Source organism: Xenopus laevis, chromosome 5L, assembly GCF_017654675.1.
Source record: "Xenopus laevis strain J_2021 chromosome 5L, Xenopus_laevis_v10.1, whole genome shotgun sequence".
Lineage (NCBI taxonomy): Eukaryota > Metazoa > Chordata > Amphibia > Anura > Pipidae > Xenopus > Xenopus laevis.
In genome coordinates this window covers 152980856-152995599 of record NC_054379.1, presented here as the reverse complement: position 1 = coordinate 152995599, position 14744 = coordinate 152980856, and the positions used below count along the sequence as shown (strand labels likewise).

The following is a 14744-nucleotide window of genomic DNA, read 5'->3' as shown; positions in this document are numbered from 1 at the left end:
CATTACCTCCTCCTTTATATGAGCTTTTAAATCCTGCCTAACAAACAGACATATCCCTCCTCCTTTCCTTTTGCCTCTGTCCCTCTGAAACAAAATATAGCCACTGATATTAACTGCACAGTCATGTGACTCATTCAGCCAAGTTTCGGTCTCCTCCAGCTCTTCCATTTTACCACTAACTACTAGAAAATCATGTAAACATTAAATAAACATTAAAATAGGCTGGTTTTGCTTCCAATAAGGATTAATTATATCTTAGTTGGGATCAAGTACAAGCTACTGTTTTATTATTACAGAGAAAAAGGAAATTATTTAAAAAAAAATTGGGTAAAATACAGTCTATATGGGACGGCCTTTACATAATTCAGAGATTTGTGGATAACAGTTTTCCAGATAACTGATCCCATACCTGTGTATTATATTATAATATTTCCTTTCGTATCTCTGCAGCTCCTTACCTTCGACCAGCCTCGTCAGAATTCTTCGAATGAAAGATCCTGAAAGGGGACAAACAACACTGCCTTTCCAGCCGTTAAACCAAGAGGCCGAAGACGAGGAATAAACCGGCCCCGCTGACCGGACCTCCTGCTCTACTGGAATGAAAATGAGGCACTCCTTCCAATTGTTTAGAAGAGGAGACAGGGGGTTAATTATAATGCCAACCATTAGGGTTCTTTTTATCACAGGCATAAATCTATGGCTAAGGGTACGGCAGATTCAGGGAGATTAGCCGCCCGGGGACAAATCGCCTCTTCTTCGGGTGACTATCCCCGAACTGCCTTCTCCTACCTTCCCGCCGGCAGGCAACTTCGGACGACTTCAGGAAAACGAAGTGCCTCGAGTGCCATACCGCTGGCGATTTTTCATTATAGCCGGAGGGAAGGTAGTGGAAGGCAGTTGGGGAGATTGTCGCACCAAAGAAGAGGTGACAAACATAGTCCATGAATCAATAATCTGAAATTCAGATAAAAATGTGTAAAATATAAATCTATGGTTCAGATAAGAATAAAATAATACGTATTTCATGCAGCAATATGAACAACATGATATGACTCTCCGTTAAAAAGACCCCCCAGGTGGCCATGATCGCAAAATGGAAATAGACTGACGAAGACCAAAGTAGAAACATTTGAGCTGCAGCTGGTTATCCAGATCTTTTTCTGTCTGAAAGCTCCACCAGCTGATGTGCTATATCTTTCAGAGCCAGGCCTGCTACCCGCAATAAAATTCGAATGGCTTTTCATTCATTCACACACATTAATTGTCTGACACAAGAAATTATAATTATTCACGTTGACCCATATTTAACACTATTGCTCAGCCCTTTCTCTATTTAATTTGAAAATGTTTCCTAGTTCCTTTTACATTCGACTGATATTTGTGCATTATTCTGTCACTGGAAGTTGGAATTCGGTGATTTCACATTTGAAGGTTGGCTCATTGTGCCTTTACGTTGCATTCAGTGAAATGTTTATTTTAAGGACCAATGGGGTGCCATTTTGTTGCTCTTTTCTAAGAATAGGGTCAGTCTGGGCTAAGAGGTAAGTAGGGATGCACAGAATCTACTATTTTGGATTCGGCCGAACCCCCGAATCATTCGTGAAAGATTAGACCGAATCCTAATTTGAATATGCAAATTAAGGGTGGGAAGGGGAAAACATTTTCTACTTTGTTTTGTGACAAAAAGTCATAAGATTTCCTTCCCCATCCCTAAATTGCATATGCAAATTAGGGTTCGGCCGGGCAGAAGGGTTCAGAATCCTGCTGAAAAATGGCTGAATCCTGGATTCGGTGCATCCCTAGAGGTAAGTAATTAGTAATACTTGTGGGGTGGAGGGGGTCTGACAAATTGGAACCCCCCAGTGACTGGCTTTCTTTGTTTCTTTGGGGTGTGTTTGTTCACTTGTAATTTCACTTCTTTGTTATATAAAGAATGTTATGTAATTCTTCACACCATTTGGAACACTTGAGTGTAGAACATTGTACAGCTCTTGTAACCCATGCCATCCAATCAGAAGTTTGGATTCATTCCTGAGTTTCTTATAAACCAGGGATTTGCTAACTGCTGATTGGTTGCTCTGACTTACTAGACCTCGAACCAACAACTCTTTGTTTTGATCCATAATTTGTAAGCCTTATTATATTCTAGCTTTCTTCTAATATTTTGTCATTCTAATATAAAGGTTGAATGTTTAAAGATGTTTGAAATCGTATTTCTGTTACGTTTCTTAGACTTGTAATGTTTGTTGCTTGTATAGTCCTATACATGCAAGTGACCTTTCTGTTTACACATATTGGGCTATGTGTATTAAATTAAAATTACTTGTTGGTCCCATCAGGAGAATACTTGTTGCAGTAGATAAACTTTTTATTGGGTGAAACCGTTGTAACTGCAGATTTATCAAATGACTTGTAGGGGGCACTCCCATTGCATAAATATTTGGACAGACTTTTTTTTCTAATTTGCTTCTGGACATTACCACAATTAATTTTAAATGAAACAACTCGAAAGCAGTTGAACTGAAGACTTTCAGCTTTAATTCAGTGGGTTGAACAAAAAGATTGCATAAAAATGTGAGGAACTAAAGCCTTAACACAATCACTTCATTTCAGGGGCTCAAAAGTAATTGGACAAATTAAAAAAACTGAAAATAAAATGTTCATTTTTAATATTTGGTTGAAAACCCTTTGCTGGCAGTGACAGCCTGAAGTCTTGAACTCATGGACAACACTTCACACCTCCTTTTTAATGCTCTGCCAGGCCTTTACTGCAGCGGCTTTCACTTGGTTTAGTCTTCAACAAGTGAAATGCAGCTCAATTGGGTTCAGATCAGGTGACTGACTTGGCCATTCAAGAATATTCCACTTCTTTGCTTTAATAAACTCCTGGGTTGCTTTGGCTGTATGTTTTGGGTCATTATGAAACGCCTCCCAATCAATGTGACTGCATTTAGCTGGATTTGAGCAGACAGTGTCTCTGAACAGCTCAGAATTCATTCCTGTGCTTCTGTCCTGTGTCACATGATGGATAAACACTAGTGTCCCAGTGCCACTGGCAGCCATGCACGCCCAAGCCATCACACTGCCTCCCAAATGTTTTATACATCATGCTTTGCTTTGGATCATGAGCTGTTTCATGCCTTCTCCATACTTTTTGTATAACATTCTGGTAGAGCAGGGATCCCCAACCAGTAGCTCATGAGCAACATGCTCTCCAACCACTTGGCTGTTGCTCCCAGTGGCCTCAAAGCAGGGGCTTATTTTTGAATTCCAGGCTTGGAGGCAAGATTTTGCTGCATAACAACCAGATGTACTGCCAAACAGAGTCTTAATGTAGGTTGACAAGACACATATGGGCTACTTAATGGCCAATCACAGCCCTTATTTGGCACCCCAGGAACATTTTTCATGCTTGTGTTGCTCCCCAACGCCTTTTACTTCTGAATGTTGCTCACGGGTTCTAAAGGTTGGGGATCCCTGTGGTAGAGGTCGATCTTGGTTTCATCTGTCCAAAGAATGTTTTTCCAGGTCTTTTTGCGTTGCTGAGTTCACCAGTGATTTCTTTCTTTCTCAGGATGTACCAAAGTATAGATTTTGCCACTCCTAATATTGTAGCAATTTCTCGGATGAGTTTTTTTCTGTTTTTGCAGCTTAAGGATGGCTTGTTTCACCTGCATGGAGAGCTCCTTTGACCGCATGTTGTCTGTTTATGGACCTAACTGTACATACATATTGTAAGGGATTAGGTAGCGGGATCCCACGTCACAACTCATGAGAGTTTAGTTTCTCTTCAGCAGTTTATTTTATCACTTGCAGCAAATAAACAGAATGAACAGTTGAAAAAAAAATCGATGCCACTTAATGGGCTTCTAAGTAACACAGTTCAGTTTTCCTAATTAACCAGTAGGAGGCCTACCACCTGTCTCTCCAAAAACAGAGAACATTCAGAAACAAAGTACCAAACCTTGTGGTGATTTCAATCCTCTCAGTGAGATCGCAGCTTTCCTGTGTCCTTCCCCAAACTGGAGCTCCCTATTCTGGCTTGTGCTGCCTTTTAATTATTCACCTGGAGTGCTTCAGGAAAACACAAAACGCCTGGCCTGGACTAGGAACCGTCCTGGACTTTCCCAGGTATCCTAGTGGTGACATCACCACAATATATATATGTATAGAAAGGAGAAGCAGCACTCGTATATTGCAAAAAGATATTTTAGAAAATCAGTGCATCACTTAGCAACGTTTCGGACAACACGTGTGTCCTTCATCAAGCCAGAAAAAAAATCTCTCAACAAATCACAGGTATCACATTATATAGGCAACAAACAGGAAATGACCTCAGAATTTGCATCCATGTCAGTATAGAGCATCATCATATATACTTTATTTCCTGTTTTATTAACAAGGGTGAAGCATTGCAGCATTAATGTTACACTATGGGGGACATGTGCAAGACTCTAAAGCAATAAGTGATTGGTGCAGGACTGTATAAGGGGCAGACTCATTGCAACTGACCATTTACAGGTAGAACCATGGTAAAATGTTGGTTGGTATTTTAAACCTCTTTATTTCAAAAATAATAACATTCATAGAGGAAAAAAAGCAGTTTTTGGGTACATCTGGACAAAATTTTGATGTAAAATCGAGGAAAACATTACTTAAAATCAGGGAAATGCACCCATTGAAATGCATTATAAATTGGTGGGACCACAAACAAAAAATATAAAATGCAGGAAAACTTAAAACTAGGATACTTAAAATCGAGGTTTCACTGTATTAAAGGAAAACTATACCCCCAAAATGAACACTTAAGCAACAGATAGTTTATATCAAATTGAATGACATATTAAAGAATCTTACCAAACTGGAATATATATTTACATAAATATTGCCCTTTTACATCTCTTGCCTTGAACCACCATTTCGTGACTATCTGTGCTGCCTCAGAGATCACCTGACCAGAAATACTACAACACTAACTGTAACAGGAAGAAGTGAGGAAGCAAAAGGCAGAACTCTGTCTGTTAATTGGCTCATGTGACCTTACATGTGGTTTGTATGTGTGCACAGTGAATCGTACGATCCCAGGGGGCGGCCCTTGTTTTTTAAAATGGCAATTTTCTATTTATGATTACCCAATGGCACATACTACTAAAAAAGTATATTATGATGATAATGGTTCATTTACATGAAGCAGGGTTTTACACATCAGCTGTTTTACTCATTATCTTTTAATAGAGACCTACATTGTTTGGGGGTATAGTTTTCCTTTAACATTTATCAAGCAGCAGAAAGCTCGGATTGCAAGGAAGCATCATTTTAACTGGGTGGCCATTAGTAATACAAGGAACCCTCACTTGCTTCTTCCCTTCAAATTGCCATTGTTTTACAGCATACTTAAAGGGGATGTTAACCCAAAAATAAAATGTTGCCTAATGAAAGAGAATGTAACTGTAAGCAACTTTCTAATATATGTTTGTTGCACATTTCTGCTGGTTTTATAGTTATTTGTCAATCTAATTGCTATTGAACGCAGCCCTTTTGTGTCCCTTTCCACTCTGCTTCTGTCTCATGAAACATTGTAGCAGAAATGACTCTCGCAGGCTTCTTCACTGGTCTAATAATGAGCTGCCCTTTGTTACATTGTTTCGAATCCCAGAGCCACCAGGGAAAAGAATAGAAAGGCAGAGACAGACGAGGCTTCCAATAGCAATTACATCTACAAATAACTTTCCAACCCTTGCCAATATTTAATGAATGTGTATTGAGAAGTTGCTTACAGTGGAGCTTTCTTTCATTAGGCCAGGTTTTATTTTTGAGGTTTACATCCCCTTTAACAGCAGAAACAAAAACGTTTGATTATCATCAGCAGCGCTTTAAACATCTGCGAGGTTCTCAACGCTATCAATAATGTGACAGCATTCCACATAGATTAATGCGCACAATTGTGCCGCATTGATCGCAGCACATGTATTCCCGGGCTCGTGCCCTCTGGCTTGTGGGCTTGTTGCTGGTCACTGCTCTACAGCCGACGTGTATGTGATGTATGAGAGGATTCTGTTCCCCCCTCCACCTGAAAATAGCAGCCCCTGTTTCTAACAAACTCTCTGTATAAAGACTTGTGCTGTTTCTGCTTGATCCCCCAGGAGCCAGGGAGCCCCCTCTTTGCCGCAGCTTGTCGTTTCAATTGACTGAGGGCCAAAGGTGTCCAGTGTAAATATCATTCGATTAAAGAATCATCATCAACGAGTGGGATGAATTTGTCATCTGTCAGTAAGTCTTCAGTCTGCAGCATAAAATCTAATGTAGCGTGGACTGTTAATGAATCCGACCGTAAGTCACACCATGTACGTGTGCGCTCTCTGCAACTGGTGCTGCAATGCAGACACATTGCTAAGACTCCTGTCCTACCTTAAAGGGGAACTATCACAAAAATATTGATTGACATTTAGATACAATATATCATATAGGGGACTCCTTTTGCCTAGAAGAAGCATTAGAGTTCACTCTATTAAAATCACCAGAAATCCTGTCCCTCTACATGCAGAATTTGTGCAAAAGACAGTTATTTTGTTTGTACTGGAGTCAGTTATTTGAGTGAGCTCTAATACATCTGCTAGGAAAGAATGCCCCCCCTCCCCCATATGAGATATTGGATCTAACTGTCAATGAATAGCTGATGCCCAACTGCTGCATGAAGAGAGAATGAAGAGAAACAGATGCTGATAGAGGAATAGTGAACATAAACTTGATTATTTCAGAAACAATGCAGATTTTTTAATTGATTGTATTTAGAAAGTTTATTACTTCAGTATGCTGAAGCTTATATAAAATTTTAATTTTTTTTATAGTTCCCCTTTAAACTTGCAGCTTTTTTGAAAGGACTCACAGGCCTTCCTGGCTCGCTACAGGGACCCCCTGGCCATATACGAAGATGCTCTGACAGCCATCGGGCAATCTCATCTTGCATACGCCTTCCCACCTCTGCCACTCCTACCCAGGATCACCAAGAAGATGCAACGAGAACAGACCACCCTCATACAGTGCTGAGGTGGGCACGGAGATCTTGGTTCACAGATCTTAATTTTTCCGTGGAAAAACCCTGGACCTTGTCGTCACTCCCAGACCTTCTAACTCAAGCACCAATCCACCACCCTAACCCAAACAGTCTCAAATTGATGGTGTGGCTCTTGAGACCCAAATTCTAACACAAAAGGGATTCTCTACAGCTGCCTGCAAACTGGTCTCAGCCAGTGTTTGGTCTACCTACCGACAATGGTGCACCCAACGCAAGGCAAAATTCAGGCTGCTATCTATACCCAATATTCTGGAATTCCTCCAAGAAGGGATCTCTATGGGGTTGTCTCTAGGTTCCCTCAAGTCACACATTTCAGCGCTATTGGTACTCTTCCAGAAATGCCTGGCACTACTGCCTGATGTCAAGACCTTTATGCAGGGGGTAGCTCACGTAGCTCCCCCATACGGGCACCAGTCTCTCCATGGGACCTCACATTAGTACTACGCACATTTCAATGCCACCTTTTAAACCATTGGGTTCAGTGTCTCCTCAATGGCTCACCTGGAAAACAGTTTTTCTCCTGGCAATTGCCTTAGCGAGGAGCATTTCAGTTCAGTTCAGCTTTATCGTGCAAATTGCCCTACCTGGTCTTCCACCACGACAGGGTGGTTCTCCGCACAGTTCCGTCCTTCTTGTCGAAGGTGGATTCAGATTTTCACCTGAATCAAGAAAAAACTGTTCCGACTTTCTGCCCTGCAAACCTTGGACCCAGTTTGAGCCTTAAAATTCTACCTACACAGAGTTCAAGACATCTGCAAGGCAGATTCGTTACTGATGTTCCCTCAGGGCCACATCAGAGCAATCTAGCCTCCAAGTCGACCATCTCCCATTGGATTAAACAAGCAATTCAGAGACACTATACTGCATACAGCCAAACTCCACCAGACTTACCGCTCACTCCATCAGGGGTGTGAGCATGTCCTGGGCAAAACAGAAAACAGGCATCAGAGAAACAGCTGTGCACCTCGGTTCACTCATTTTCCAAATTCTACCATTTCAATACCTTTGCAGCTTCTGACACTCGCTTTGGCAGAAAGGTGCTTCAAGCCGCCGTAGTTCCTTCTACCTAGGGCTCATTCTCCCAACCGGGATTCTAGGGGACAGTTTTGGTACATCTCCACTGTTCCTTGTGTCCCCCAAGTTGACTTGAAGAACAAGAGATTGTGTACTCACCGTTAAATCTCTTTCTCGTCAGTTGCTTGGGGAACGCAGGGCTTCCCCCCCTGGATTGAGGCCCTTACCTTCCGTCAGACGTGATGGGTGTGTTGCAAGTACTAGTTTTGTTTAGAATTCAATAGGGATGCACCAAATCCACTATTTTGGATTCGGCTGAACCCCCGAATCCTTTGTGAAAGATTCAGCCGAATACCGAACCGGATCCTAATTTGCATATGCAAATTAGGGGTGGGAAGGGGAAAATATTTTTAACTTCCTTGTTTTGTGACAAAAAGTCACGCGATTTCCTCCCCACCCCTAATTTGCATATGCAAATTAGGATTCGGTTCAGCTGGGCAGAAGGATTCGGTGCATCCCTAGAATTCAAGTTATTACTTATTCCTGTTGACTTTGGTACATGCTCCGCCTGCTGGAGGTATAGCCAGTGGAGGAGGAGCCTGTTTTTTTCCTAGTTGTGTCCTGCCTCCCAGTGGTACTAGCTATGCCACACTGTCCCTGTGTCCCCCAATTGACTGAAGAGAAAGAGATTTAAAGGTGAGTACACAAAAGCTCCTTTTCTGTTTCATCAATAAAAAGGTATAAATATACTACTAGGTTACAGTTTGGGTGGGGGGGGGGACTCACAGTTCTACTCTACAGGTTAATTGATAAATATATAATCTACTGTTTGTCAGGCCATAGTTATATATCGGTACCCAAGGGGCAGTACGTAGGACAGCACTGGTGCCAATATACAAACTATATATATGAAAAAGAAAATCCCCAGCCCGCCGTCAGACACTTTGGCTACATCTGATGGTAGAGCTGAGAGCTTTTATTTTTTTTAGTGACTCATATTGAATAAGGAGGGGCCAATATGATAACCAAGGTGAGATTGAACAGGCAGTAGTCAGGTTTGTTTAGTGGTGGGCAGCAGCACGGAAACCGCCTCAGGGAGACAAGAATCAACCCTGTATATAAATGTGTGTATATATATATATATTTAATGTGTGTGTTTGTAAAAAAAGATTTAATGATGTGCCATTTGTGTCCAACATTTTGGTCCACATTAGGACCTTTATAGGACACATATATATATCTACACATATAGACAAATACAAGAAGTCCTCTGCACTCAACCCATTATCGATATATTTAAGACAGCGACATTTTGTGCATACTGCTACTAAAAAATGCCTTACCCTTTAAACAAAACAGGGATTGTTTGTCCATATATTGCAATATATTGTCATCCCATATCTGGCCAGTCCAATCCAGTCAATGTCTTAAATATATTGATAATGGGTTGAGTGCAGAGGACTCTTGTGTTTGTCTATATGTATTTTGTGGTCACAGCCTCATTGCACCCCCGCCTAATGTTATATATATATATATATCTCTATAGAGAGAGAGACAGACACAGAGAAGAGCAGTGCACTCCCCCTTAGAAAAAGGCAAAATAAGCCCAGGTGCTGCCACAAAAAGTAATAGCATAAAGAACATGGACTTTACTTATGGGCAAAGCTTTAATGGTGTAAGTGAATGTTTGGTCCTGCACAGAGAACCTTTATCAAGACACCATGTATATTTTTTTCTTTTGAGTGTTGGTCCACTTTAAAGGCTGTACATTACATTTGACCAGAGCACCCACCATTGGCTACTGGAGTAAGAGTGCAGGTACTTTCAGAACATATATATATATATATATATATATATATATATATATATATATATATATATATATATATATATATATATATATATATATATATATATATATATATATATATATATATATACATCACTTAAAAAAGCCCCATTGTTGGGATTTTTCGCATGTACTGTAATTTCACTCTGGAAAATGAATAGAATAATTGGTAGGAGTAAAGGTATGTTTCTTGTTCCCTGTATTATAGGGAGTTAAATGTAAGTGGAGAGGATAATGGGTATAATAACCTGCAGCTGCAGACACAAAGGGAAGGTGTGCAAACTATTGTTCATGAACCTGAGCCTCCGGGTACCATATTGGAGCTCTGTGTTACATAAATGACAGGTATGAGCTGATCTCTCTAATAGACGAGGCTGAGATGTTGTTATCAGTACTGACCTACCACTGGCTCCTTGTTCTGAAAAGAAAAAAGTGTAAATAAAGAATAAGCCATTGTATTGTCTCAGCCTAAGGATCATTTCTGTATCAAATATTAACAAGCTAAGCTTGTATAGAATATGTGCAGAGACCTGATTTATTTGTAGGGTATTCTCATGTGCAAACAGTGCAACAGAGACTTATTGGAGTATTTATTTGTCAATAGGAGTATTGGAACATTCTCAGGGCCAGTTCTACATGGCCAACCACAGTATTGGAACCTTTTCAGGACTGGATCAATCTGTAGCCAAATTAAAGGGATCCTGGCATCGGAAAACATGTTTATTTTCAAAACACATCAGTTAATAGTGCTGCTCCAGCAGAATTCTGCACTGAAATCCATTGCTCAAAAGAGCAAACAGATTTTTTTATATTCAATTTTGAAATCTGACATGGGGCTAGACTTATTGTCAATTTCCCAGCTGCCCCTGGTCATGTGACTTGTGCCTGCACTTTAGGAGAGAAATGCTTTCTGGCAGGCTGCTATTTTTCCTTCTCAATGTAACTGAATGTGTCTCAGTGGGACATGGGTTTTCACTATTGAGTGTTGTTCTTAGATCTACCAGGCAGCTGTTATCTTTTGTTAGGGAGCTGCTATCTGGTTACCTTCCCATTGTTCTTTTGTTTGGCTGCTGGGGGGGGGAAGGGGAGGGGGGATATCACTCCAACTTGCAGTACAGCAGTAAAGAGTGATTGAAGTTTATCAGAGCACAAGTCACATGACTTGGCGCATCTGGGAAATTGACAATATGTCTAGCCCCATGTCAGATTTCAAAATTGAATATAAAATAAATCTGTTTGCTCTTTTGAGAAATGGATTTCAGTGCAGAATTCTGCTGGAGCAGCACTATTAACTGATTCATTTTGAAAGAATGTTCCCATGACAGTATCCCTTTAACTATTAGAACCTTCTCAGATCTTATTTCAGTAGCAGCCAATTAGAATGATAGTACTTTCTCTAGCCAGTTCAATTGGTAGCCAATCAGAGCATTGTCATGTTATTGATCATTTTTACTGTTTAAATGGTAACTGTCTTGAAAATTAAAATATATTACTGTTTTATGCTCCCTTTGCCTATAAAATGTATATAAGCTGATTCTTTTTGAATAATGGATTTTTGGTATAACAGTCCAGTATGACCTGGCAGAACAGATTTCTTGATATGGTTGTCCCATAGCTACAGTGAGGGGCCGCTATTCATTAGCAGGGATTTAACATCTTGGTAGAAGCAAAAGATGAAGCCATGGTGCAAAATACAGTTGGTCTCTTGCATAGTATCCCCGCTTGCCTGGAGTGCACCACTAGGGTACAAGAGAACCCCCCATACTAATCGCTGTTCTAATGCATAATGAGCTATTTTTCAGCCAAGAAGACAGTATCCCACGTCATAAAGCCACTGCTTTGATGTCCCTGAGACAATGTATCAGCCTTCCTCTATATTGCCAGGCCTCCAGCCTCTTATTTCAGAGGTTTTTTTTGTGATCTAGCATCATTCCTAACGCAAAAAAAAATAAAAAAAAAGACTCCTACTGTAAATATGATCAAAATCAGAAATTCATTGCTCGGCCTTCTCACGCACAAATACGCAGCAGAAATAACATCATTCTAAGTTGGCCTTTCCTAGAATTGACTAAGATTTGGACATTTGACAAATGTAAGCCTTGTCACGGTGAAACAAACAGCTCGCACTGAAAGTGAGTGACATTGGGAAGTTGTCCAATCACAAACTAAACCATCTTCTTCTCATTTATTCATGAAGGTCACTCTGCGTGCTGCCAAACTCTGATATTCAGGCGGCGGAGAAACTTAATGGGCACTGCACGCGTTTCACCATGTCCTTCCTTACCGATGACTTGTCTCTGTTCAGCTTCAACTGTTTTCTGTAACTCGAGAAAATCATAATAGTAGTCCTGTAGTAGAGATGGGCTCCTGTGCTCCTCAAGGCTACAACTGTTCACACCTGTTTGTATAACTTCAGGAGGACAAACATTATAATAAATAAGTATACAGTCATTCAGTAGCATGTGGCATGAGTCAGTAAGGGTGGTGACACGCTAAGATTCCTGGGAGATTAGTCGGCCAGCGACAAATCTCCTCTTTTTCATGCTACTAATCTCCCCGAAAAGCCTTCTGTCACGGCCGGCACCCAATACCAGAATAAGTGCCAAGCACCCTGGTCTCGACTCGGCTTCACCAGTAGTGTGACCACCGTTGGGCTTCGGGAGGAGCCCTCAGCTTACTTGGGTTCCACCTGGACTTAACGAGGGGTACAAGGCGAGATGTTCTGGCTGGCGAAGGGGCACGGCTGTTAGCAAAGTCTTTTGGGCCGAAGGTCGCAGTACAAAAGGATTAGGCAGAAGGATGGTCAGACAGGCTGGGTCGAGGCAGGCGGATATCAGAAACGTCAGGCAGGCAAGGGTCAAACCGGGTTGTCAATCAAGTGGTTAAGCTGGAAGAGTTGTCGTAGGCAGGCAAGGGTCAGGATACAGAATGCAGAGTAGTCAGGGAACAGGCAGGAGTCAAAACCGGATAATCAGGACAAACCGATACAGGATCAGATGCACAAGGCTCAGGAAACCACTAGGAACCAAGCTCTATCAGCAGTCAGAATGGGCCTTCTGTAGGGGAAGAATTTGCGCCAAAGAACGTGTGTTTTCGCACCAAAGCCTTTAAGAGGCCTGAACCAAGATGGTAGACCCCACCACACAGGTAATTTTATTACACCTTCCTGCTGGCTAGAATATAAATTGCTGGCGGGATGGCACTCGGAGAGCTTTGTTTTCCGAAGTCGCCCGAAGTTTACTTGTGAGGCAACTTCGGGAAACAAAGCGCTATGAGTGCCACCCCCCTGGCAATTTACATTCAAGCTGGCAGGAAGGCTTTTTAGGGAGATTAGTCACCCGAAGAAGAGGAGATTTGTCGCCTTAGCTTGTGTCACCAGCCTTAGAAGAGGTACATGTAGACTGAAGTACTCAAGACTTGCAGATGTTGGCAAAACTGCACAGGTCTAATGACTGAGGTATAGAGGACCACATAAATAAGCAGAAGAAGATGATGGATTCTTCTACAGGGCTTTCTTCTGCCTTGGCGATCTGGGGAAGGCAAAGCTGTTTGTCCATCTGGTTCTTCGCTTCCAAAACCTATGGCAAGTTAACCTAGGGAAAGGCAAACAAAACTTCCCAACAGACCAACTTGTATTGATCCAAACCCCAAAGGATAGGGGGGTCAATGTTACCGGTAATATAGATTCCTGCCTAACATTGATCATACAGCTCCTCATTAAATCAATTATTCATTTGGAGGGGTTGATGGAATTTTTGTATTTTTCCAACCCAACTTAACTGTATAACCTAACCAGTGTTTATTGTAAGACCCTTGTCCTATTTTAAAGTACAGCACAGAATGTTTTTGTTTTGGTACCCTATACAGTATTACAGGGGCCACTTGAAAAAAGACAAATTTGCACGCTATAACAGATGGTGCTAACTTTGTTTCTTTGTACATCTCACTCTTGTTGACCACTGTACAATGTAGTTACAAATTTAAGTTCATCAAGTTCAACCCCTCCAAATGTCAAGGATCCTGTGGTCATTCTACTTTTGGTGAAGTACACCATCCCACAATGCCCTGAAAGATAAAGGTGGAAGCCTCCAGGTGACCTTGTTAATGTTTCAGTCCATGGTTGCCTGTTCTCTAACTATGGCCCTGACTGGCGGGTTGACCCGCACCCGCCCTCTCCTAACGCGAACCCTACGCCCGTCTATTTATAGACCTTCATGATGTCCTGAAAGAGGACGGGGTCTATAAATAGTAGCTGCCAGAAGCCCGCACAGTAAGGTCATGGGTGGGGAAAGCAGAAAGAAGAGCTCAACTTACACCCGCCAGCGACCAGGAAACATTGTGTAGAAGTTGACCCGTACCCGCCTGACCTGCGAGTCCCAGGTCAACCCACACATCACTACTGTACCTGTTCTTTCTTAATTCCATCACTACACCATGTGCTTCTAAACCATTGCCATAGTTCTTCACAACATGGCATCTTGTTTCTTTCTCTCTCTGTTCCTTGCAGGTATGGATGCTGTATCTCACACTTGCCTGCTGTATAAACAGTTTTATCAGAAGAACGCTATAACAAAGAGCGGCGTGGGTGGGAATGTCATGGATGTTCAGCACTTACTCATTCACTTACAGCTCTTGTTTACAGCTCTCCCCAGCCTGTAATGAAAGGGTAGATCAGCAGTTGATGTTGTGGTTGGATTTACTTACGTATTCTCAGTGTTCTACGCTCATGTGAGGCTCTCTTAAATGTAAAATACCTTGGCCGTTCCACTCGTTGCAAGATGAAAGGAGGATACTGTGTGGGAAGGG

General features: G+C 41.6%; 1 protein-coding gene across 1 annotated transcript in view; it reads left to right on the top strand.

The window, feature by feature from the left end:
• Positions 1 to 2197, top strand: part of smc6.1.L (structural maintenance of chromosomes 6, gene 1 L homeolog) — a 70040-nt gene extending 67843 nt beyond the window's left edge. The window contains 1 exon segment of the mRNA NM_001090081.1: positions 451 to 2197. Coding sequence (NP_001083550.1) covers positions 451 to 562 — 112 coding nt within the window. The 3' untranslated portion in view covers positions 563 to 2197.
• Positions 2198 to 14744: the final 12547 nt, after the last annotated feature.